Source organism: Salvelinus sp. IW2-2015, linkage group LG3 (assembly GCF_002910315.2).
Source record: "Salvelinus sp. IW2-2015 linkage group LG3, ASM291031v2, whole genome shotgun sequence".
In the NCBI taxonomy this organism is placed as follows: domain Eukaryota; kingdom Metazoa; phylum Chordata; class Actinopteri; order Salmoniformes; family Salmonidae; genus Salvelinus; species Salvelinus sp. IW2-2015.
The window spans coordinates 13,579,314-13,603,474 of record NC_036840.1 but is presented as its reverse complement, the minus strand read 5'-3'; the positions used below and the strand labels follow the sequence as shown (position 1 = coordinate 13,603,474).

Below are 24,161 nucleotides of genomic sequence, written 5' to 3'. Positions count from 1 at the left end.
GCTGGGTCCAATGTGGCAGGCCCGGCGATGGAGCACCGCGGAGACGCATTTGGAGACCAGATGCGTTGCGGGCTCGGTGCTTCAGACACCCGGCTCGATGCCCAACCTAGCCCTACGTCGCGAGAGGTGGAATAGCCGCACTGGGCTAAGCACGCGTACTGGGGACACCGTGCGCTCCACCGCATAACACGGTGTCTGACCAGTACGACGCCTCTCACTCCACGGTAAGCACGGGGAGTTGGTCAGGTCTCCTACCCGGCTTTGCACACTCCGCGTGTGCCCCCCCCCCAAGAAATGTTTGGGTCTGACTCTCGGGCTCCCAACCGCGTCGCCGCGCTGCCTCCTCATACCAGCGCCTCTCTGCCTTCGCTGCCTCCAACTCCGCCTTGGGACGGCGATATTCCCCTGGCTGAACCCAGGGTCCCTTGCCGTCCAGGATCTCCTCCCAAGTCCAGGAGTCCTGTGTCTGTTTCTGCTGCTGCTGTCGCTGCCCTTTTCCACTCTGCTTGGTCCTTTGTTGGTGGGTGTTTCTGTTACGGCTGATTTCCTCCTCTTCGTCTGAAGAGGAGGTGTAGGGATCGGACCAAGACGCAGAGTGGAAAGTGTCCATGTTTTATTATCAAATAAACTGAACACTACACGAAACAAAATAACAAAAGAGAATCTAACCGACAAACAGTCCCGTGTGGCACAACTACTGACACGGAAAACAAACACCCACAAAACACACGTGAAACCCAGGCTGCCTAAGTATGATTCTCAATCAGGGACAACGATTGACAGCTGTCTCTGATTGAGAATCATACCAGGCCGAACACAAAATCCCAACATAGAAAATCACACATAGACAACCCACCCAACTCACGCCCTGACCAACTAAATAAATACAAAACAAGGGAAAACAGGTCAGGAACGTGACAATGACAACAACCATGCTGCTCTAAAGAACATCTTCATCTATTTAAATTTCTGAGACCAAATGCTTGTCAGTGCCAGCATGCTTGGTAGAAACAAGGCTAGTTGATAGGTAGTATAACAAAATGCTACATTGTTTTCTGCAATCCTGGCGAAGTCAGAACGGAGGCAGATCCTCTTTAAGAGGGGGCTGAACAAAACTATACGTACAGTAGGGTCCAAAATTAAAAATGTGCGTAGGCATGCATACACACACACACACACACACACACACACACACACACACACACACACACACACACACACACACACACACACACACACAGTATTTCACATCTGATCAAACCAGGGTTAGGGAAGCCCAGAAAGCGGGAATCAAAGACAGGCAGGAAATAAAGCAACCGGTGTCTTTTGTGACAAAAATGGATGAGGCTATTCTAAAGCTTCAACACAAGGCACATACCTTCCAGTTAACATATGCTTTCCTGGAAACCGGTTGGAAAAGAATCTAAAAGTCGGCGCTAAGAAACTCTCTCATGTTGAGAGAAGCATAATCTATAATATACGTTTGAGCTAGATGAGGTAGATGTTGTCAGCCTGCTATTGTAATTCAATGGGCCCGAGGCCTTGGAAGTTTGTGGGAAAATAACACCCAGCAATTTTACTGCCATAATATATACCTTTGGTGGTGAATTTGATCCACACTATGAAATAAACATTATAATGCTCCTTAAGATTGGCTTTTATACAGAGAGTAAGGAAAACCACAGCCATGTTTCACTCTGTTCGAATAGTTCACATGTAATATAATTATGATTAACTCAGACACACACACGACTCGTAAAATCTTCATGATATAATCATGATCATTATGATTAAAATGTATGTAGTTATGTCCTTGAGCTGTTCTTGTCTATTGATGTTCTGTATTATGTCGTGTTTTGTGTGGACCCCAGGAAGAGTAGCTGCTTTTGCAACAGCTAATGGGGATCCTGATAAAATACCAAATACCAAAAATGAATATGGTACTTAAATGTAGTCACACTTTATTTCGATAGTCCATAATAAATGATCTATAGGTTGCCGAAATATCCACAGACTATCAACCCGGTTATCTGAGTAGGTGAACATGACAGGTTCATGACAGACTTCTCCATTGGGGTGTCCATTATATTTGCCTTCAACATATGTTTACAGTTTCTATGTAGAGCAACAAACAAGCCAGACGAGACAGCGAGATGAACAAGGTGTAGCAGTGTCTTACCTTGTTGTGGTAGTGCAGCTGAGAGATCAACAAGGTGTAGCGGTGTCTTACCTTGTTGTGGTAGTGCAGCTGAGAGATCAACAAGGTGTAGCGGTGTCTTACCTTGTTGTGGTAGTCCAGCTGAGAGATAAACAAGGTGTAGCGGTGTCTTACCTTGTTGTAGTAGTGCATCTGAGAGATCAACAAGGTGTAGCGGTGTCTTACCTTGTTGTGGTAGTGCAGCTGAGAGATAAACAAGGTGTAGCGATGTCTTGCCTTGTTGTAGTAGTGCATCTGAGAGATCAACAAGGTGTAGCGGTGTCTTACCTTGTTGTAGTAGTGTAGCTGAGAGATCAACAAGGTGTAGCAGTGTCTTACCTTGTTGTGGTAGTGCAGCTGGACAGAGTGCCACTGGCTGTCACTGACCCCTCCGGGAACAAAGGGATGGACCACGGTCTTCGACTCTCCTGGAGGAGGGAGAGAAAGTGATGGGGAGAGAGGGAGAGAGGGAGAGAGGGAGAGAGGGAGAGAGGGAAAGAGAAAGAGAGAGGGAAAGAGGGAAAGAGGGAGAGAGGGAAAGAGAAAGAGAGAAAGAGAGAAAGAGAGAAAGAGAGAGAGAGGGAGCGAGGGAGAGAGGGAGAGAGGGAAAGAGGGAAAGAGGGAGAGAGGGAGAGAGGGAAAGATAGGAAAGATAGGAAAGACAAGAGAGATGAAAAGAGGTTGTGGTTCAATTCAATACCATATTGTCTGCTGGATGTACATAACCTTGCATGCCAGACGTATAGGCTGTACTTTAATTGGATGATAAATGTCTCCTATTATAGTAGTGCCATCGTACGACACTGCTAACAAACAATACATGATTTACAACATGCATTAAAAAAATAAAATAAAAACATTTACAGCCTCTAAGTACGTCAAAGTTCAAATCAACGTAAGGAAACCTACTTCTCTCCTCCATTCATTCATTAAGCTAAAACATGAAACTCCAACATGGGGAAATAAAAAACGCAGCCAGACTCACAAAGCCAGCCAGCCAGCCAGCTCACACAGTCATCATAAATCACACTCACTGTAAGAACACAAGGGGTTTCCCAACCATATCGATGGTTCTCAATCACAACGTCTACAGAGCAACAATCCCACCAGATTTACCCAGGGCTTTTACTGACTGTTTACCAAGGGCAGGAGTCCCTCTGGAAGCATTTACCCACTGACTCAGTCAACAGTAACAAAACATCGTAGCTGTGTAACACAGAGCCATTAGTCATGGTGTTTAGCAGTCTTTATCAGAAAAAAACGCAATGACTTCTGCAGTACAACGTTGCCTTTTCTCGTTGGTTGTGTGGTATAAACTCCAGGGCTCCTTAGGCATTGGCAGTGAGACACACTCAGCGTAGTGGATTCAACAAGAGCTGTGTTTGTTTGCGTGCATATTTGAGCCAGGGGAAGCAGTGGCCCAGCCTTTGCTCCTCTGTTTGTGAGCGTGTGTGAGCGGGGCTGAGCAGGGCTAAGGTGTAAGTAGGTCTTTATGGCTTGTTAAGTGTCTATACTGTCATGAATCAGTCAGCCCGGGCTCTGTTACGGGGGAAAGCAGCTGCTCTCTGACCACAGTAAAACACTCATTCCTTTCACACAGCCAAAGCCAATGCATCTCTAGGTTTAACAGCACAGCAGCATAGCCAGACAATTGAGAGGACACCTTCTAACGAAATCCTGTAACTGTTTGTTTCACACCGGTCAAGGAGTTCAGCTGATAAGAGTATTTACCCGAGCGGTTTGTGGAAGCCACATTAATGAAATCCTTACAGCGGAGTTGATTAATCAAGCTATCGGCTAGTGTTAATACAAACAACTTGAAAGTCATTCTCCAGCTCTTGTGTGAGCCTGATTATTTGTACTGTGGACACACACACACTGCTGCTCTCTCACCTGCAGAGAAGGTGAGTTGGATCTGTTCCTCGATAATCTCCAAGGCGATAAAGTCATGCTTCTCGTTAAATCTCCCATTGTACAGCAGAAGGGCATTCCTCTCTCTGGTGGCAAACCTGGGGACAAGATGGACACAGGGTCAAACGTTTATTGTAAAACCCACATTTGGTGGCGAAATGGCACCCATTCAAATCCTACATCTCAAATATAGTTAGCCAAATTATTTTTTGGGGTGAATGATTATTCATTAGGTTTTTAAAGTATGTGGCATAGTTTTAGACTGTCACAGAGTCTGTGTACTGAACCCAAACTGCCAGATAAAACACACTATATAAACAAAAGTATGTGGACACCCCTTCAAATTAGTTTATTTGGCTTTTTTTTTACCAGGTAAGTTGACTGAGAACACGTTCTCAATTGCAGCAACGACCTGGGGAATAGTTACAGGGGAGAGGAGGGGGATGAATGAGCCAATTGTAAACTGGGGATTATTAGGTGACCGTGATGGTTTGAGGACCAGGTTGGGAATTTAGCCAGGACACCAGGGTTAACACCCCTACTCTTACGATAAGTGCCATGGGATCTTTAATGACCTCAGAGAGTCAGGACACCCGTTTAACATCCCATCCGAAAGACGTGTCCCCAATCACTGCCCTGGAGAATTGGGATACTTTTTTAGACCAGAGGAAAGAGTGTCTTCTACTGGCCCTCCAACACCACTTCCAGCAGCATCTGGTCTCCCATCCAGGAACTGACCAGGACCAACCCTGCTTAGCGTCAGAAGCAAGCCACCTGTGGTATGTCATCTCCATAGACAAACATTGGCAGTCGAATGGCCTTACTGAAGAGCTCAGTGATGTTCAACGTGGCACCGTCATAGGATGCCACCTTTACTAACAAGTCAGTTTGTCAAATTTCTGCCCTGCTGGAGCTGCCCCAGTCAACTGTAAGTGCTGTTATTGTGAAGTGGAAACATCTAGGAGCAACAAAGGCTCAGCCGCGAAGTGGTAGGCCATACAAGCTCACAGAACGGGACCGCCGAGTGATGAAGCACGTAGCGCGTAAAAATAGTTTGTCCTCGGTTGCAACACTCACTACCGAGTTCCAAGCTGCCTCTGGAAGCAACGTCAGTACAAGAACCGTTCGCCGGGAGCTTCATGAAATGGGTTTCCATGGCCAAGCATGCCAAGCATCGGCTGGAGTGGTGTAAAGCTTGCCGCCATTGGACTCTGGAGCACTGAAAACACGTTCTCTGGAGTGATGCATCACACTTCCCTATCTGGCAGTCCGGCAGATAGTGCCAACTGTAAAGTTTGGTGGAGGAGGAATAATGGTCTGGGGCTGTTTTTCATGGTTTGGGCTAGGCCCCTTAGTTCCAGTGAAGGGAAATCTTAACGCTATAGCATACAATGACATTCTAGACAATTATGCGCTTCCAACTTTGTGGCAACAGTTTGGGGAAGGCCCTTTCCTGTTTCAGTATGACAATGCCCCCGTCCATGAAGCGAGATCGGTGTGGAAAAACTTGACTGGCCAGCACAAAGCCCTGACCTCAACCCCATAGGACACCTTTGGGATGAATTGGAACACTGACTGCGAACCAGGCCTAATCGCCCAACATCAGTGCCCGACCTCACTAACGCTCTTGTGGCTGAATGGAAGCAAGTCCACGCAGCAATGTTCCAACATCTAGTGGAAAGCCTTCCCAGAAGACTGGAGGCTTTTATAGCAACTAATGGGGGGACCAACTCCATATTAATGCCCATGATTTTGGAATGAAAATTGAATGAAATTTGGTCATGTGGTATATATGAGAGGTGGGATTTGGGGTTGGAGAAGTGTGTAAGGAAGGGGTGAGAAATTCCTGAGGAAGAAAAGAGGAAGAGAGACTTGAAGGACAATAAGGATGTGGTCGTACGACCAGTGGTCTAGAGACAGGAAGGAGGAAGTAGATGCCCTGCCCTGCCATAGTGTGTGTGTTTGTGTAAGTGTGTGTGTTTGTCTGCCTGTGTGTATGCTATGAGGGGCACAGAGGGCACAAGAGTCAGACACCAGATACCAGCAGGTCAGTGGGAGGTGCGGAGGGGGGGCAGGGGGGCAGGAAGACACAGCCGATTAAAGAAAACAGTGATAAGAGCACCTCATCACAGGGCGCTTCCTGTTTTCACCCTGTTCTACCGCTTCTCACCGACACACACTCTGCTTTTCACATCAACCCACTTTTACGATCCTCACCCCACCTAGAAATTCAAATGGGACTAGCAACAGATCTGATACAATATTTACACTATTGTGCAAGTGCACTAGTTTTGATCAGAGCCACATAGGGCTGCCACATAGAATGCAGTTTACTATAGATTATGGTCCGGGAATATGGAGTCATTTGAGAGACAAAGAACTTGACCTGCATTCCCATTTCTGTGTTCCTGCCTTGACTAATATGGTTATGAATGGTGTTATAGCTCATTTTGCTACACGGCAGTTTCAACAGATTAGAGCGTGAACACACACACACACACACCCCTCTCATGTGTTTAATGTAAGCGGTTTTTGTGTGGGCTCCGACACAATAAAGATGTCTCTACATGCCCCACTGAACTGGTACACTGAACTGAGTGAAGTGTGTTTGTTTGTGCAACCCTCCCTGTACCCAAATTACAGTTTACCACACACACGCAACCATGTACAGTACGCATGTCGCTCTGTTAACACGCCTAGTCTGTGTAGCTGCGTGTGTGTGTGAGGTGAAGATCGACAGGAGATGAGAGAAGAGAGGGTAAATGGGGAGAATAGTACAATTGATTCAGCTAGAGGAAGAGGGGGTAGACATGGATGGGGAGCTGAGACAGAGAGGGGGAGAGAGAGAGAGAGAGAGAGAGAGAGAGTAGATGGTTTCCAAGTACTCACATGAATGAGACAGTAAAGTGGAACCTCTGTCGTAGTCCTCTGAAGGTGATGAAGGACTGACCAGGGAAAGACCTGGTGGTCATCTCACAGTAAGGCTTCTCGTACTCTCCCGGGGGACACTGGCACATGAACCCCCCCACCAGCAGGTCCACACATTTCCCCCCATTCTTACACACCCCCGGGACACACCGCCCCGACCGGGCGTTCACCTCACAGTGCTCACCTAGGGAGAGAAGGGAGGAGGGAGACAGTAAGGTTTAAGAGTGATGTACAGCCGGTCAGACACACACAAAGTCATATTGATAGACTGCATTCCCATTTCCCATTTCTGAGAGACAGAAGACACTGAACACTGTTTCCATATTGCTCTGCTGAACGGTTCTCATGGAGAATCTAATAATAATAATGTTTTATTGTCACATACACCGGATAGGTGCAGTGAAATGTGTTGATTTACAGGGTCAGCCATACTAATACGGCGCCCAAGGAGCAAATTAGGGTTATGGACACTAACTACTGGTCTGGACATCACCACCACAGATACACAGCTCAGTTTCCCACTGACAGACTGTCTGTCTAAGAGACCACAGGAAACTGGCTGACTGGCTCAAGTTTGCATGCCAAAGTGGGCCAGCTTAGGCAGATTCCTGATTCCTCCACTGACAGACTCCCATGGCTCTGACTGGTACTCCATCTTGGATTCCATCAGTTTCCTTATCTAAGACAGCCACCAACCATCGGCGTCAACTCCAGCTCCAGTGTTGTGTCAACCATCATCCCGACAAAATCTGTCTGGGGGAGGGGTGGGGACAGCCAGGTATGCGTGGGACGGAGGGGGGCACAGGACGCCAGAACATCAGATCTCGGACCCTGTCTGGACCCTGGTAATGACTCTTCTCTCTGCGGTATAATCCCTTTTTCCGAGGAGAATTAGGAGGATCTGTTTCCCTGTAATGTGGAAATAATGTGGAAACCCAAGGCAGACACAGTATGCCCCCGCTGTCATCGGCCACATAATGGCTCCCGACTAGCTGAGGTTGAACTGTGACCTTCAAAGACTAGGCCCCCCATTGGAGGAGCGGAGAGGTGGAGGATGGTATAATCAGGTAATTACAGCTGATAAGGAAGTGAAGGAGGGAAAGAGAGGAAAGGAGTGGTGGGGTTGTTATTATATTCTACCGGGCCCCACTGTAGGGACAGAGAGACGGAGAGATGTGGTCTCACTATCAGATGAAAGCTCCCGGTCAGTTGACCTGCAAACGCCATAATAAAAACGTCACGAGTGCAACTGATAGCTCCGACCCTCGACCATCACTCCTAGACACAAAGACAGAGTGATAGGAGTAGGGAGTAGGGCCTACTATAGAGTGTACCTGGGGCTGCCGGCTAGACAGCATTCCAGCCTCATCTCAAACATAAATCACATTGAGACAGACCACATGCTTTCCCATTTAGTAAAGGGGTCATTTGTAGTTGATGGATCATCAGTGGGTTGGCGCATCCTGCTGCTGGCAAACACCAGAGTTGATCTGCAGCCAAAATGATTGCCATGAAATGCGTGCGTCACCCAAATGGGAAGCTACACTCTGATGGTGGATGGGGTGACATATCAGACAGCACCTACATATAATTTAATGCTCTTTGAGACCTAGTAAAGTATTAGCCTGGTCCCAGAGCTGTTTGTGCTACTTTGCCAACTACTATGGCCATTTTCACACCATTGGCAAGACCGCACAACAGCTCAAAGAACAGGCTAGCAAAGGATAATACGGTACAGAGTGGAGCCACTCACCAGTGAAGTCTTCCTGACACTCGCAGGTATAGCCTCCCTCTCGGCTGCGACACTTCCCATTGTTCCTGCAGGGTCCTGAATAGCAGAGGTCTATCTCCGTCTCGCAGTAGTCCCCGGTAAAGCCTGCAGGACAGCGGCAGCGCAGACCGTTGATGGGGTGGATGGGCCGGAACAGCACCGTGTCGGAGGAGATGAAGGGCGGGGAGCTGTCGAACTTCAGCACGGACACACACTTCATATAGTTCTCACACGGCTCCCTCAGGCAGATGTTGTCGTCGAAGGGAAGCACCTGGAATGGACACAATTAAATCAGGAAATTGCTCAAATCCAGAAAGTGAAATGGGCAACAGAGATTGCTGGTTTTTGTTCCTTCCTTCGAATCAGTGGCTGACTTAGATCGGGAAAACCTGAGTCGTGTTCATTAGTGCACACCGTAGCTAAACTTTTCAAAACAACAACAAAAATGTATTATTTGACAAGTTCAGATAGTACCTTCCAGTCTCTGATAATTTTCTTCAATATCGTGACAACTGAACATGACCCAGTTCTACAGGAGTGCCTATGGGGTCGGTATTGGTCGATTTGGGACTCATTCAAATAACCTGCTGTGATGATATTAGTCGGAGCAGGGTGCGGTTCAGGTAGATCTGCTCCTGCAGCTCCTCGGAGGGGAAGTACCTCCCTGGGGGACCCCCTGGCTGCAGCGCCGAGAAGGTCACGTTGAGGATGGCGCCCCGCACGTCTGTGTCGTTCTGGATATTGAACACAAAGACAGCCTGGCGGCTGGTGGAGAGTAGAGAATAGCGAGTAGAGAGTCTTGTGAGCACACGGAGCAGAAGTACCGTAGCAGCAACAGAATTCTACACGGACTCCCAAGTAGGGTTACAACATTTCAATATCTTTCCCCAAAAAAAATTCCCAGCTTAGACAGAAATCTCGGTTGGAGGATTATTATTCCGTCCTGATACCGAGAATCTTCCAACCAGGATTTCCTGGAACCCTCAGTAGGAGCAGACAAATTACCTGGTGGAGAGCACGGCTGCCACACCCTCCAGGAAGAGGGACAGCAGAGGGGACAGGAAGCGCTCCTGAGACATGTTCTCCAGGCGCACCGTGATGCTGTTGGTCAACATGTCGTCTGTGATTATGGTGACACGCAGGGTGCACAGGGCTGTGACCTGATGGATACCGTCTGGGGAGGGAGAGAGGGAGGGTTAAATGGATGAACTACAGACCAGAGCAACAGGTAAAAGGCGGACCAGAACTACTGTGCATAATTGAAACCATGAAGATTTGCTAAGATTTGTTTAGCATGTAGAAGTGATCATCGTCTAAGTCAGCGTTTCCCAAACTCGGTCCCGGGGCCCGTTTTGGTTTTAGCCCTAGCACTACACAGCTGATTCACATAATCAAAGCTTGATGATGACTTGGTTATTTGAAGCAGCTGTGTAGTGCAAAAAACTAAACATGCATCCGGGGGGGGGCCCTGGGAAACGCTGATCTAAGTGGATTTATTGCAGAGCAGAAGTAGAGTCAACCACATGAAGACTGGTGTTGAACAGTACTTTATTTAACTAGGCAAGTCAGTTAAGAACAAATTCTTATTTACAATGACAGCCTACAGGGGAACAGTGGGTTAACTGCCTTGTTCAGGGGAAGAACGAAATATTTTTATATTGACAGCTCGCGGATTTGATCTAGCAACCTTTCGTTTACCGGCCCAACACTCTAACCACTAGGCTACCTGCCGCCGTTGAATAGTTAATGAATGAGAACATTTTGTAATAACTGGCCCGATCAGACATTAAATCAAGTAGACAGAGTCACTGGTAGGCATATATCATTTGAATAAATAAGCATTTTGTCAAACCTGTCCTGTCAATGACAAGATAGTGTAGGCATTTTTACCCCTCTTGTCCATAAACACACTTATCCTTCCTGTTTGGCCCTGTCCGGGGGTATCTTCGGATGGGGCCACAGTGTCTCCTGACCCCTCCTGTCTCAGCCTCCAGTATTTATGCTGCAGTAGTTTGTGTCGGGGGGCTAGGGCCAGTTGGTTATATCTGGAGTACTTCTCCTGTCTTATCCAGTGTCCTGTGTGAATTTAAGTATGCTCTCTCTAATTCTCTCCTTCCTTCTCTCTTTCTTTCTCTCTCTCGGAGGAACTGAGCCCTAGGACCATACGTCAGGACTACCGGGCATGATGACTCCTTGCTGTCCCCAGTCCACCTGGCCTTGCTGCTGTCCCAGTTTCAACTGTTCTGCCTGCGGTTATGGAACCCCTACCTGTCCCAGACCTGCTGTTTTCAACTCTTAAATTATCGGCTATGAAAAGCCAACTGAAATTCATTCCTGATTATTATTTGACCATGCTTGTCATTTATGAACATTTTGAACATCTTGGCCATGTTCTGTTATAATCTCCACCCGGCACAGCCAGAAGAGGACTGGCCACCCCTCATAGCCTGGTTCCTCTCTAGGTTTCTTCCTAGGTTTTGGCCTTTCTAGGGAGTTTTTCCTAGCCACCGTGCTTCTACACCTGCATTGCTTGCTGTTTGGGGTTTTAGGCTGGGTTTTTTGTACAGCACTTCGAGATATTAGCTGATGTACGAAGGGCTATATAAAATAAAMTTGATTGATTGATTGATTGACTTTAATTACATACAGTAAATATCTCAATTCTAACGGATCCTTCTCAGAGGAGATCTCGGGTGCATCCCAAATAGCACCCTACTCCCTATGTAGTGTACTACTTAGACCAAGGCTCCGGACAGAAGTACTGTCCAAGAGTGTGAACGCCAAACGAGAGACGTGTGCTGCTCACAGCGATTTCCTGACAAATATTATGTTACAGGTGAGACATGGGACGGACTGGCTTATATTGTCCTGAGTCTCTGCCAGCGTTCTCTGGAGTTAAGTAGGTGTCAGTGGGTCTCGTTGGGATTCCACCTGAATCAAAGCCACTCCTAAGTAATTAAACAAATCTGATGTGTCATTTCAACTTGTGGAACAACTGAAAACTGCTATGTCTTGCTGACCTAAATATCATATACACTGAGTGTACATACCATTATGAACACCTGCTCTTTCCATGACATAGACGGACCAGGTGAATCCAGGTGAAACCTATGATCCCTTACTGATGTCACTTGTTAAATCCACTTCAAATCAGTGTAGATGGAGGGGGAGGGACAGGTTAAAGAATACGTTTTTGAATCTTGAGACATTGAGACATGGATTGTGTATGTGTGCCATTCAGAGGGTGAATGGGCAAGACAAAAGATGAAGTGCCTTTGAACCTGGTTTATGGTAGTAGGTGCCAGGCGCACCAGTTTGTGTCAAGAACTGTAATGCTGCTGGCTTTTTCATGCTCAATAGTTTCCTGTGTGTGTGTGTATCAAGAATGGTCCACCACCCAAAGGACATCCAGCCAACTTGACACAACTGTGGGAAGCATTGGAATCAACAAAGGCCAGCATCCCTGTGGAACGCTTTCGACAACTTGTAGAGTTAATGCCCCGACGAACTGAGGCTGTTCTGAGGGCAAAGAGGGGCTGCAACTCAATATTAGGAAGGTGCTCCTAATGTTTGGTATACTCCATGTAGAGCCTATAGGCACGGGCCCGTTCAATATAATGCTGGATAATAGGGAGAGAGCCGGCAACTCAAAACTGATCCATACAAAGTCTATAGGGCTAGTCTATATGTTCAACACCAGGCATACAGACAGAGCCTATAGGGCTGTGATGTAGGAGGAGAGTGGCCAACAGGTGGCTGAAGCAGTTGACATACTGTTGAAACGTCTCTGAGTGGGAGATCGGGTTGCATGAGTCTTGTTGAGTCAATGTGTATGCGTGTGTGAGAGAGACGGCTGAGGGGCAGGTGCCTTGTCAGTCACTCTCCCCCAAATTAGGTCATTTCTCAGGACCCCTACACCCCTCTCTACCCCCTGCCTCCCCCCGTCCTATATCCCCTCTCTGCTTCCTCCCCCGTCAGTGCCTCTGTTCATCAGACTGCCTCACACTGTTTATCAGACTGGGTGTTGATACCGTTGTCTCCTCACAGCCTCCTCCTTCTCTCCCTCTCTCTAAAGTGTTGCCCAGTGTGCCATATTATCAGACAAAGAAGAGCCAGACGACCCATGTTTTCCACTCTGTTACACCCACAGTCACCACATATACTTCGAGAGAAGTGCACACAAAAGCAGCCCCTCCCCACGTGGTCATACACACACAACACACACACACACACACACACACACACACACAACACACACACACACACACACACACAAAAACGTTCCCTTAATTCGATGTAGAGCGAGTGTGCTCTACTAACACAGAGAGTAACTGTTACATTAGCCATCCATTACAGAGTAGCCTACCCAGCTGTCCGCTCCCCCACCTGTCCCCTCTGCCTGTCTGTCTGCACAACACACTGTTCGTGCACATGGTGGTCTAGAAGCTAGATCAATCAGCTGATTGATTGAAACACAAACACATATGCGAGCAGGGATGTCGGACAAAAACATGCACACGCACACAACACACACACACACACACACACACACACAACACACACACACACACCCACCACACACCACACACACACACACACACCACACACACACCACAGAAAGTCACAATACAGGAGGCAGGTGTAAGAGGTTCCAGTCACCTGTTGAGTGTTGTCATTAAGCCGCGATGAAGTAAGTCCTGACACTAGCTGTTGGCACTCAGCTTAAGACAACAGTACTACTCTAAACCGTTGCTGTTGAGAGCACAGCTCAAGCCGTCCTGTTTGTGGCTAATGATGTGTTGACAAATGTTTCATCCACGATTCTCAGTGTACTCAAAAGGCAATCTAAGCTATTCACCTCACTGAGTAAAACTAACCGGAAAAAGCCTACTGTATAGGCCATGAAGTACATGCACACAGTCCTGACTCTCTAAGTAAGTTACTACATAGATCCACTGAACTCTATACTCTTCCCACACACAATTCACAAAATTCTTATTTACAATGACGGCCTACACCGGCCAAACTGGACGACGCTGGCATATTGTGCGCTGCCCTACGAGACTCCCAATCACGGCCAGTTTGATACAGCCTGGTTCGAACCGGGTGTCTGTAGTGACGCCTCAAGCACTGAATGCAGTGCTTTAGACCGCGGGAGAACAAGGTAAATATACAGGAAGAGTTTACAGGAGTGCCATCTTTTTCCTCTCTCTTTCCCGTGGCATCCCAGAGAAGAGAGATGCTATTTATATCCCTGCAGCTGTTCTATTCGGGATCAATGAGAGGGCAACACACACACACATACACAAGCACACACACACACACACACACACACAAGCGGGGGGGCGTGCGATACGCGAGCACACACACACAACACACACACACACACACACACACACACACACACACACACACACACACACACACACACAGGGTGTCCCTGGGCAGCTCACAGCCAGTCATCACAGGGTGTGTCACATTCAGACACCATGGAAAGAGGATTTGTCCGAGGGTAAACAGGACTACATGGGAGTGACGTGGGAGAAGACAGGACCCATCCCACAGTGATATAAAACACCACACACTACATTACAAAGATGCCGCTTACAAGTATATCTGAGCGTGTCACAATGAAATACCACGACGAAGGTCTATAGAGTCTGAAACATTGGTGAAACAAGATCCATGACGTGTGTTGGAAGCATCAAGATCGCCCGTGTGCTACAGCTTCCTTGAATATTCCGTGCGTTACACCTACGATATGCCGCGCATTCATGAACTAGTAATAGCCATTAAGATACGAGACTGACATACTAGTGCTAAAGTAAATAAACGAATACATTATCCAAACAGTAAAACCCATTAGCGTCACGGCGTATCACTCATTGTTTTATTAGTCATCTCGGCTGAAGAATCCAGACGGTGTACTGCCGAGCTGTAGCAGCGAATGAATCATAGACGAGATGATTGCAATATGTGTTTATTGGTTTACTAAAATGCAATAAACCCGCAATCGCTTATCCATAGACACAGATCTAGTCAGCAATAACTCCCCCAATCCTAACCATAAGTGGGAGAAACTCAAAACTCACCATAGATCAGTGTCTAGGAGCATCTTGTTGACGAGGCAGGAGGTGCTAAGGCTGTTAACAGACTGGGAGACACCAGCCAGTCCCTGTAGATTCTAAGCCAACTTAACTATGATGGAGCTGGACACTGGGACACTGGGACACATTCCACCAAGGTCCCCAGCTGTCACAGTGAGTGACAACACCCTTGTCTATATCACTAACTGCCCCACCCACCCATTCTGGAGATTGATGACACTGCTGTCACTATCTGTCTGTGGTCTGTGACTGACAGTCACAGAGTGTGGTCATCGTGGTGTGGGGGTAAATTGCTTTTCAACTCACAATTTAGGAAGCATGTTAAAATGTTAGTAATGAATTGGAACGTTCTCATAGAAACAACAGGTGATTTTCAATTCAACTGACTGAATTAAAAATTAAAGCTGAGCACAACCCCGGTGGCCACCTACTCCATCCAACAACGGCAGCAGTGTTTTCACAGATAACGGAAGAAGCCGAGAGGGTGGTAAAACAAACGACAGACGTCTCGTCTGTACGACGGTCGACAGGTTCCCCTCGCAAACCTGTCAACCTCACCTGTGTGAAACAGAGGGGGGATTCAAACCTCCCCCCTACAGCAGGAAGAGAGTAGTATGCTCCACTCCTAAATCACTATGACAGCGGAAAGAAAGGACAACCTCTGCATTCCACACAAAGACCAATCCTTCCCTGCATTGGTTTGTTTGCAGTGGAAATGTGATTATTTCAATCATTTTGACATTTACCACAGTCAAATAGGATGGTAATACGAGGAAAAGTGTTGAATCCTTGAAGAAAGCCAACAATTATTACAACAGGCATACTAGACATACAGACTTTTTTTATTTTACTGGCAACCACGTTTTATTGTGCAATAACATTTTAAAAGGCACAGCGACCAATGAAAACCAGTAAAAACGGAGCCCTATTTAGCAGGTGCTGAGAAAACGCCACAAAGCGACCAACTGACCCCTTTCTCTCTCCGAACTTTCAAATATTTGAATCACAACAATGATTCCAAACCGACTGTACCTCGACCAATCGGTGTCTAGAGTGATATCAGCTCCCCCTTCACTGTGACACACCTAACCGCCCCTGGCCTATCAGGTACAGAGCAAACCAACAGGTTGTTTGACTGTAGAGTCAATCCCACACTTTCACTAATAGTTTGGCTTTCTCAACAATCTCTCTCTCTCTCTCTCTCTCTCTCTCTCTCTCTCTCTCTCTCTCTCTCTCTCTCTCTCTCTCTCTCTCTCTCTCTCTCCTCTCTCTCTCTCTCTCTCTCTCTCTCTCTCTCTCTCTCTCTCTCTCTCTCTCTCTCTCTCTCTCTCTCTCTCTCTCTCTCTCTCTCTCTCTCTCTCTCTCTCTCTCATCTCTCTCCTCGCCTCTCTTCTCTGCCTCTGCTGCCTCTCTTGCCCTGTCGCCTCCTCCCTCCTCCCTCCCTCCTCCCTACCCCGCTCCCTCTAGCAGACACAGTAAAACTTTTCCCTCATAAATAATACACAACTCCGCCATGTGAGAAGGGTTTCTCTCACAGCGTGAGCAGACAGACTGGGATGTAAGGATCACATATCAGTTGCCTACAGACATCCTGCTGCCTGTGTGATAAGAAGAAGAACAGGGGAATTCACCTCCTCTACCACAATGGCCATTATATCCTACAGACTGACAGAACGGAAAGACAATCATAATAGAATCAATCTATTACTCAGGAATTCAATATGCATGACATGAGATGATTGGTTAGGGAAAGTAATAGATTCAACGAGGAAGTGAAGGAAAGGTTCTTAGTAGTCGCCAAGTGGATGTTTATTATGCGAGCGTGGGGAGGAGAGGAAAGGAGAGAAGGAAACAATGAAACTGTAGCTGACAGAGATAATCACTGCCGACGATTGGGGATGATTGGGGCCTCCCTGAGACAGACAGACAGCCGTGCATCTGTCTCTCCCTACACACAACTGGCACACACATCAATTACGTCTCCACACACAAACCCACACCGCTGCCATAGGCATCATTCAAGGGAGGACAGGAGATACTGACACCACGGCAAATCATTGTAATAACATTATTAGTGGGCTCCCGAGTGGCGCAGCGGTCTAAGGCACTGCTTCTGCTAGAGGCGCCACTACAGACCCTGATTCGATTCCAGGCTGTATCACAACCGGCCGTGATTGGGAGTCCCATAGGGCGGCGCACAATTGGCCCAGCGTCGTCCGGTTTAGGGTTTGGCCGGGGTAGGCCGTCATTGTAAATAAGAATTTGTTCTTAACTGACGTGCCAAGTTAAATGAAGGTTCAATTGAAATAAAAATCAACTATCACTAATATAACTTTAGCATCTCTGTTGACGTACAACTAGGATGGGACTTTACCATGATAGCATGCTAGTGTTTAAATATGGGCCTCGTGTCAGGGACAGGGAGTAGGAACTTTGGCCGTGAGTCCGACCAGTGGCCCTTTAAATGAAACCGTGTTCCAGGATCAATGGTTAACCCGACAGGAATGCGCAGAGTGACTGGGTTCACTGAGAAACCCTGGCAGGTTTACAGGCCTCAGACCTGAAGTTAGACAACTAGAGAAAGCTGGAGCTCATCTATCAGTTCACTCTTTAAAGTTCTTTTTTGAACTACGGCCGCATCCCAAATGGCACACTTGCCCATATATACTGCACTACATAGGGAATAGGGCGCCATTTGGGACGCTGGCTATATGTTTCCCGCCCACACTGCCGCTCTCACTCATATTCCCCTTCACCAGGAATGAATTGTGCAGTCAGCAGAGCATTGTCGGTGTCAACTGGACTTCCTCCACCTGGCTGGCAGTCCATTCAAGTGAAGAGATAGTCTGCTACATATCTTAGTTCATCCCTTCCTCCTTCCCTCTTGTCCTCTTTCTCTCACCATATCTCCCGCCCTCTCTTCACCCATCCCCATCGCTCACTATCTTTATCGGTCTCTGTCCGTCTGTATCTGGGTCTCATCCCTGTCTGTCCAGCAGGCCCGGTGGACTCTACACCCAGAACCCTTTATCTAACAGGATTAGCGTTTATGTACGTCTGGCTGCAGCTTTGATCTGCTCTGGCCTGGAGACAGACACACGGACTGCATCTCAAATGGCAACCTGCACCCTTTAGAGTGCAATACTTTTGACCAGGGCCCATGGGGATCTAGTCAAAGGTAGTGCACTATATAGGGAATAGGGTGCCGCTTGGAACGAAACCATGGACATACCTGAGAATAAACATGTCTGGGGAGATGAGAAGGGCTTTCACTGACTGCTTCCAGACACACTGACAGTAATAGAGTAGAGGAGAGGAATAGAGAGGAGAGGAGGAGAGCTTCTGGCCACTACTCCTCTTCTGAGGCTGCCAGGGGTAGTGTCCAAAAGTGCACCCTGCCATATTCTGTGTCTATCTGTAACTCTGCGGCCCTGGATGTTTTGGAAGCACTGCTGATGATGTTACAGAGGTGTCCTCCTATCCCACTAGACTAGCGAAATTCACTTCACGTCATAACTCAGACACACATACACAAAAACACACACAGCTGTCCCACTCAACACCCGCACTTGCTAGGGGGTCCCCTTCCCCCTCCTCTTCCTCCTCCTCCTCCTCTCCAATGGTACAACCCCAAACTCAAGTGTGAGCTAACAGGGATTATTGCTCTCTCACTTAGCCAGTCAGTCACTCAGCCGTAGTTGTGAGGAGAGGACAGCAGAGCGGCAAGCAGGTAGGGACACAAAAGACTCCTTTCACCCCAGGATGAGAGGAGGGGGGCTAGCAGGGAATAACATCCCTTTGACAGCACTGGAACAGGTGGGATTACAACACAGGAACAGACATTTATTTATCCTTACAACAGGAATAGGGAATCATTCAATTCTTCCAGGGTGATCATGAAATGCAATCACGACACCCTATTCCAAATCAAATCCAAGAAAATGCTTTTTGTCACATGCTTTGTAAACAACAGGTGTAGACCAACAGTGAAATGCTTACTTACGGGCCCTTCCCAAGAATGCAGAGAGAAAGAAAATAGAGAAATAATAGAAAAGTACACATAGCAATAAAAGTAATAAGAAATAGACAATAAGAAACGATAACTTGGCTATATACACGGGGTACCGGTACTGAGTGGATGTGCAGGGGTACGAGGTAATTGAGGTAGATATGTACATTACTACAGTGCCTTCAGAAAGTATTCACACCGGTTGACAGCATCACCATTTTGTTGTGTTACAAAATGGGATTAAAATGGAGTGAATTGTAATTTTTTTCGTCAACGATCTCCACACAATAATCTGTAATGACAAAGTGGTAGAAAAATGCAAATATTTCAAAACATTTTATGGATAATAAAACACTCAAATATTTTGATTAGAGAAGTATTCAACGCCCTGAGTCAATACATGTTAGAATCACCGTTGGCAGTGATTACAGCTGTGCGTCTTTTTGGGTAAATCTCTAAGAGTTTTGCAAACCTGGATTGTACAATATTTGCCCATTATTCTTTAAAGAATTCTTCAAGCTCTGTCAAGTTGGTTGTTGATCATTGCTAGTGTCACACCCTGATCTGTTTCACCTGTCCTTGTGATTGTCTCCACCCCCTCCAGGTGTCGCTTATTTTCCCTGGTGTGTACAGTTGAAGTCGGAAGTTTACATACACTTAGGTTAGAGTCAATAAAACTCGTTTTTCAACCACTCCAGAAAATTCTTGGTAACAAACTATAGTTTTGGCAAGTCGGTTAGGACATCTACTTTGTGCATGACACAAGTAATTTTTCCAACAATTGTTTACTGACAGATTATTTCACTTATAATTCAATGTATCATAATTCCAGCGGGTCAGAAGTTTACATACACTAAGTTGACTGTGCCTTTAAACAGCTTGGAAAATTCCTGAAAATTATGTCATGGCTTTAGAAGCTTCTGATAGGCTAATTGAGTCAATTTGAGTCAATCATTTGAGTCAATTGGAGGTGTACCTGTGGATGTATTTCAAGGCCTGTCTTCAAACTCAGTGCCTCTTTGCTTAACATCATGGGAAAGTAAAAAGAAATCAGCCAAGACCTCAGAAAAAAAGTGTAGACCTCCACAAGTCTGGTTCATCGTTGGGAGCAACTTCCAAAAGCCTGAAGGTACCACGTTCATCTGTACAAACAATAGTACTCAAGTATAAACACCATGGGACCACGCAGCCGTCATACCGCTCAGGAAGGAGACGCGTTCTGTCTCCTAGAGATGAACGTACTTTGGTGCGAAAAGTACAAATCAATCCCAGAACAATTGTTGTGGGGGTGCTTTGCTGCAGGAGGGAATGGTGCACTTCACAAAATAGATGACATCATGAGGAAGAGAAATTATGTGGATATATTGAAGCAACATCTCCAGACATCAGTCAGGAAGTTAAACCTTGGTCGCAAATGGGTCTTCCAAATGGACAATGACCCCAAGCATACTTCCAAAGTTGTGGCAAAATGACTTAAGGACAACAAAGTCTAGGTATTGGAGTGGCAAAGCCCTGACCTCAATCTTATAGAAAATGTGTGGGCAGAACTGAAAAAGCGTGTGCGAGCAAGGAGACCTACAAACCTGACTCAGTTACACCAGCTCTGTCAGGAGGAATGGGCCAAAATTCACCCAACTTATTGTGGGAAGCTTGTGGAAGGCTACCCGAAACGTTTGACCCAAGTTAAACAATTTAAAGGCATTGCTACCAAATACTAATTGAGTGTATGTAAACTTCTGACCCACTAGGAATGTGATGAAAGAAATAAAAGCTGAAATAAATCATTCTCTCCACTATTATTCTGACATTTCACGTTCTTAAAATAAAGTGGTGATCCTAACTGACCTAAGACAGGGAATTTTTACTAGGATTAAATGTCAGGAATTGTGAAAAACTGAGTTTAAATGTATTTGGCTAAGGTGTATGTAAACTTCCGACTTCAACTGTATATCCCTGTGTTTCCTGTCAGCATGTTTTCCCGTACTCCTGCTTCTATTCTCTTTTTGCTAGTCCTCCCGGTTTTGACCCTTGCCTGTTTTCTGGACTCCGTACCCGCCTGCCTAACTATTCTGCCTGCCCTGACCTCGAGCCTGCCTGCCACTCTGTACCTCCTGGACTCTGAACTGGTTTTGACCTGTTGCCTGCCCACGACCATTCTTTTGCCTACCCTTTTTAATTGTTTAATAAATATCAAAAGACTCAAACCATCTGCCTCCCGTGTCTGCATCTGGGTCTCGCCTTGTGCCCTTATAGCTAGACAGCCATTTTAAAATCTTGCCATAGATATTCAAACTGATTAAAGTCAAAACTGTAACTTGGCCGCTTAGGAACATTCAATGTCGTCTTGGTAAGCAACTCCAGTGTATATTTGGCCTCATGTTTTAGGTTATTGTCTTGCTGAAAGGTGAATTTATTTCCTGGTGTCTGTTGGAAAGCAGACAAAACCAGATTTTACTCTAGGATTTTGCCTATTACGTTTATTTTTATCCTAAAAATCTTCCTAGACTTTGCCGATGACAAGCATACCCATAACATGATGCAGCCACCACCATGCTTGAAAATATGAAGAGTGGTACTCAGTGATGTGTTGTGTTGGATTTGCACCAAACAAAAAGCTCTGTATTCAATGCAGTATTACTTTAGTGCCTTATTGCAAAAAGGTTACATGTTTTGGAATACTTTTCTTCTGTACAGGCTTCCTTATTTCACTCTGTCACGCAGCTTTAGTATTGTGGCGTAACTACAATGTTGTTGATCCATCCTAATTTATGTCCTATCACAGCCATTAAACTCTGTAACTGTTTTAAATTCCTCATTGGCCTTTTAAATTCCTTCCTCTCCGTCAACTGAGTTAGGAAGGACGCCTGTATCTTTGTAGTGACTGGGTGTATTGATACACCATCCAAAGTGTAATTGATAACTTATCCCCCATCAATCAATAATTCCCCTCCCCATCTTCTTTGCGAGTCATTGGAAAACCTACCTGTTTTTTTGTGGCAGAATCTGTGCTTGAAATTCACTACTCAACTGAGGGACCTTACAGATAACTGTATGTGTGGGGTACAGAGGTGGAGTAGTCAAACAAAAATCATGTTAACCACTACTACTGAACACAGAGTGAATCCATGCAACTTATTAATTTCATTTTTTTAATCGAACCTTTATTTAACTATTGAACAAATTCTTATTTACAATGACGGCCTAGGAACAGTGGGTTAACTGCCTTGTTCAGGGGCAGAACGACAGATTTGGACTTGTTTTATGTGACTTGTTAAGCTTTTCTTTTTTTTCTTTTTTACTCCTGAACTTATTTAGGCTTGCCATAACAAAGGGGCTGAATACTTATTGACTCAAGACATTTCATGCTTTTCATGTATTATTCATTTGTCAAATGTTCTAAAAACAACATTCCCCTGTGACATTATGGGGTACTGTGTGTAGATCAGTGACACATCTCAATTGAATCCATGCTAAATTCAGGCCGTAACCCAACAACATGTGGAAAAGATCAAGTGGTTTGAATGCTTTCTGAAGGCGCTGTAGGAATAACGTTATAGACCCTCTCGGGCTGTGTGCTGCTTGCATTTTAACCTGCGGTTGTCCCCATGAAGGCCAGACCCAGGGAGAAGAAAACAGCCACGGTTACAGAAAGACCACCTCTAAAAGGAGTCCAAATGAAGGACTAACAGCTTGATTTGCTATTTCGCTGTTGTTACTCCATCTTATCCACAATAGGGTAGTCTAGGCCATTGTCCTCTATACCGTAGCTCGGTGCTGCTCAACGAGCTGTTACACTGGACCTGAGATTTAAACACAGATAGAACAGATTGTTTTGCTGCTAGTTGCCCCTGTTGTCGCTATAGGCCTAAGATTTCAGATGGTGTTGGCTGAAAGCTGGAATTGCATTACAAGGTATATTAGATTAAGAAGGGAGGGAGAGAGAGAAAGAGAGAGAGAGGGAGAGAGAGTGGATAGAGTGTCATGTTCATCGTCTAGTAAATTAGCTGGCAATAATTTGCAGGGTGTCACGCGACGTTCATCTGCCGTGAGGACAGAGACCGAGAATAGAGCCCGATGGCTGGTGGTTGGAGGTATTTCTACACTACAGGAATACAGTCGCACGATGGATCACTGGATGGTCTCGTCCACCAGCCGGCTCTTTCTCTCTCTCTCTCTGTTACATTTGCTAGCAATTATCCTGGGGACGAGGTCACTGGTGGCCACAGGGTCCTGTTGCTTTATCAGGGTTCATTAACATCCCAGATTCAGCAGCAATCAAAGTGGTCTCGTTGGAAGACATTAGTTGATTTTCACCGCTTAGATCTACTTAGCGGTTAACTCCGCAACTCAGCACCCCCCCCCCATCTCTCTCCATCCTTCCCTACCTCTCTGTTCTCTCTCCTCTAATCCAGTTCCGGTTCTTTATTTCCCCTTATTATAAAGGTCAGAGGTCATCATATCCAGGTGTCTACTACTCATCACCAGAAGGAAAGTAGACGTGGCCCACAGGCACTGATCTAGGACCAGTTGTACCCTCCCCCAATATTAACTTTAGTGATTTGTTAGGGAAAGTGCAAAACCAACCTTAGATCAGTTGCTAGGGTCAACTTCTTCCTACTCCTCTCCAGATTGTTTTATGGTGGAGGAAAGGGGGAGGGGAAAAGGAGGGATATTACAAAAAGGGGAGGAGAGGTTGATGAGAAAGAAGGAATGGAGGGAAGAGATGGGGGAGGAGCGAGAAGGGGTATGTCAGGAACAGATCAAGGGAGGGCTCAAGGCGTCCGAATGCTTCCCAGACTAAACAGTTTGGAGTATTTTGTGAAGTTTTTATTCGTTTTGGACTTCAGAAAGGTTTTTTCGGCTGTTCAGGCACAAAACATTTTTTCTCAAGGCAAGCCGAAGTCGACAGCCAAAGTCTACGCCTCTTCGTCAGTGATTGGTCAACAGTAGGGATTCTTCAATAAAGTAATTCAATGGGAGACAACTCGTTTTCATGCACATTCTTTCCTGAGTGCCTGTCCCGTACGGAGACGCACACTTACTCTGTAAGAATAGTGGCCACAGCAACTACACAGCCACCAAGGGCTGACCTAAATCCGTCCGTCCGTCCGTCCGGATTTAGGTCAGCCCTTGGTGGCTGTGTAGACAGACAGACAGACAGACAGACAGACAGACAGACAGACAGACAGACAGACAGACAGACAGACAGACAGACAGACAGACAGACAGACAGACAGA

At 46.3% G+C, this 24,161-nt stretch overlaps 1 protein-coding gene across 6 annotated transcripts in view; it reads right to left on the bottom strand.

Moving 5' to 3' along the window:
* Positions 1-24,161, bottom strand: part of LOC111951213 (cadherin EGF LAG seven-pass G-type receptor 1) — a 123,226-nt gene that overhangs the window by 55,770 nt on the left and 43,295 nt on the right. For all 6 annotated transcript variants that reach the window (XM_023969284.2, XM_023969283.2, XM_023969286.2 and 3 more), the window contains exons 2-7: positions 9,813-9,981; positions 9,392-9,572; positions 8,790-9,078; positions 6,998-7,220; positions 4,091-4,206; positions 2,537-2,625 (exon numbers count right to left, since the gene is read on the bottom strand). In XM_023969284.2, the coding sequence (XP_023825052.1) occupies positions 2,537-2,625; positions 4,091-4,206; positions 6,998-7,220; positions 8,790-9,078; positions 9,392-9,572; positions 9,813-9,981 (1,067 nt within the window). The remainder of the gene's footprint in view (positions 1-2,536; positions 2,626-4,090; positions 4,207-6,997; positions 7,221-8,789; positions 9,079-9,391; positions 9,573-9,812; positions 9,982-24,161) is intronic.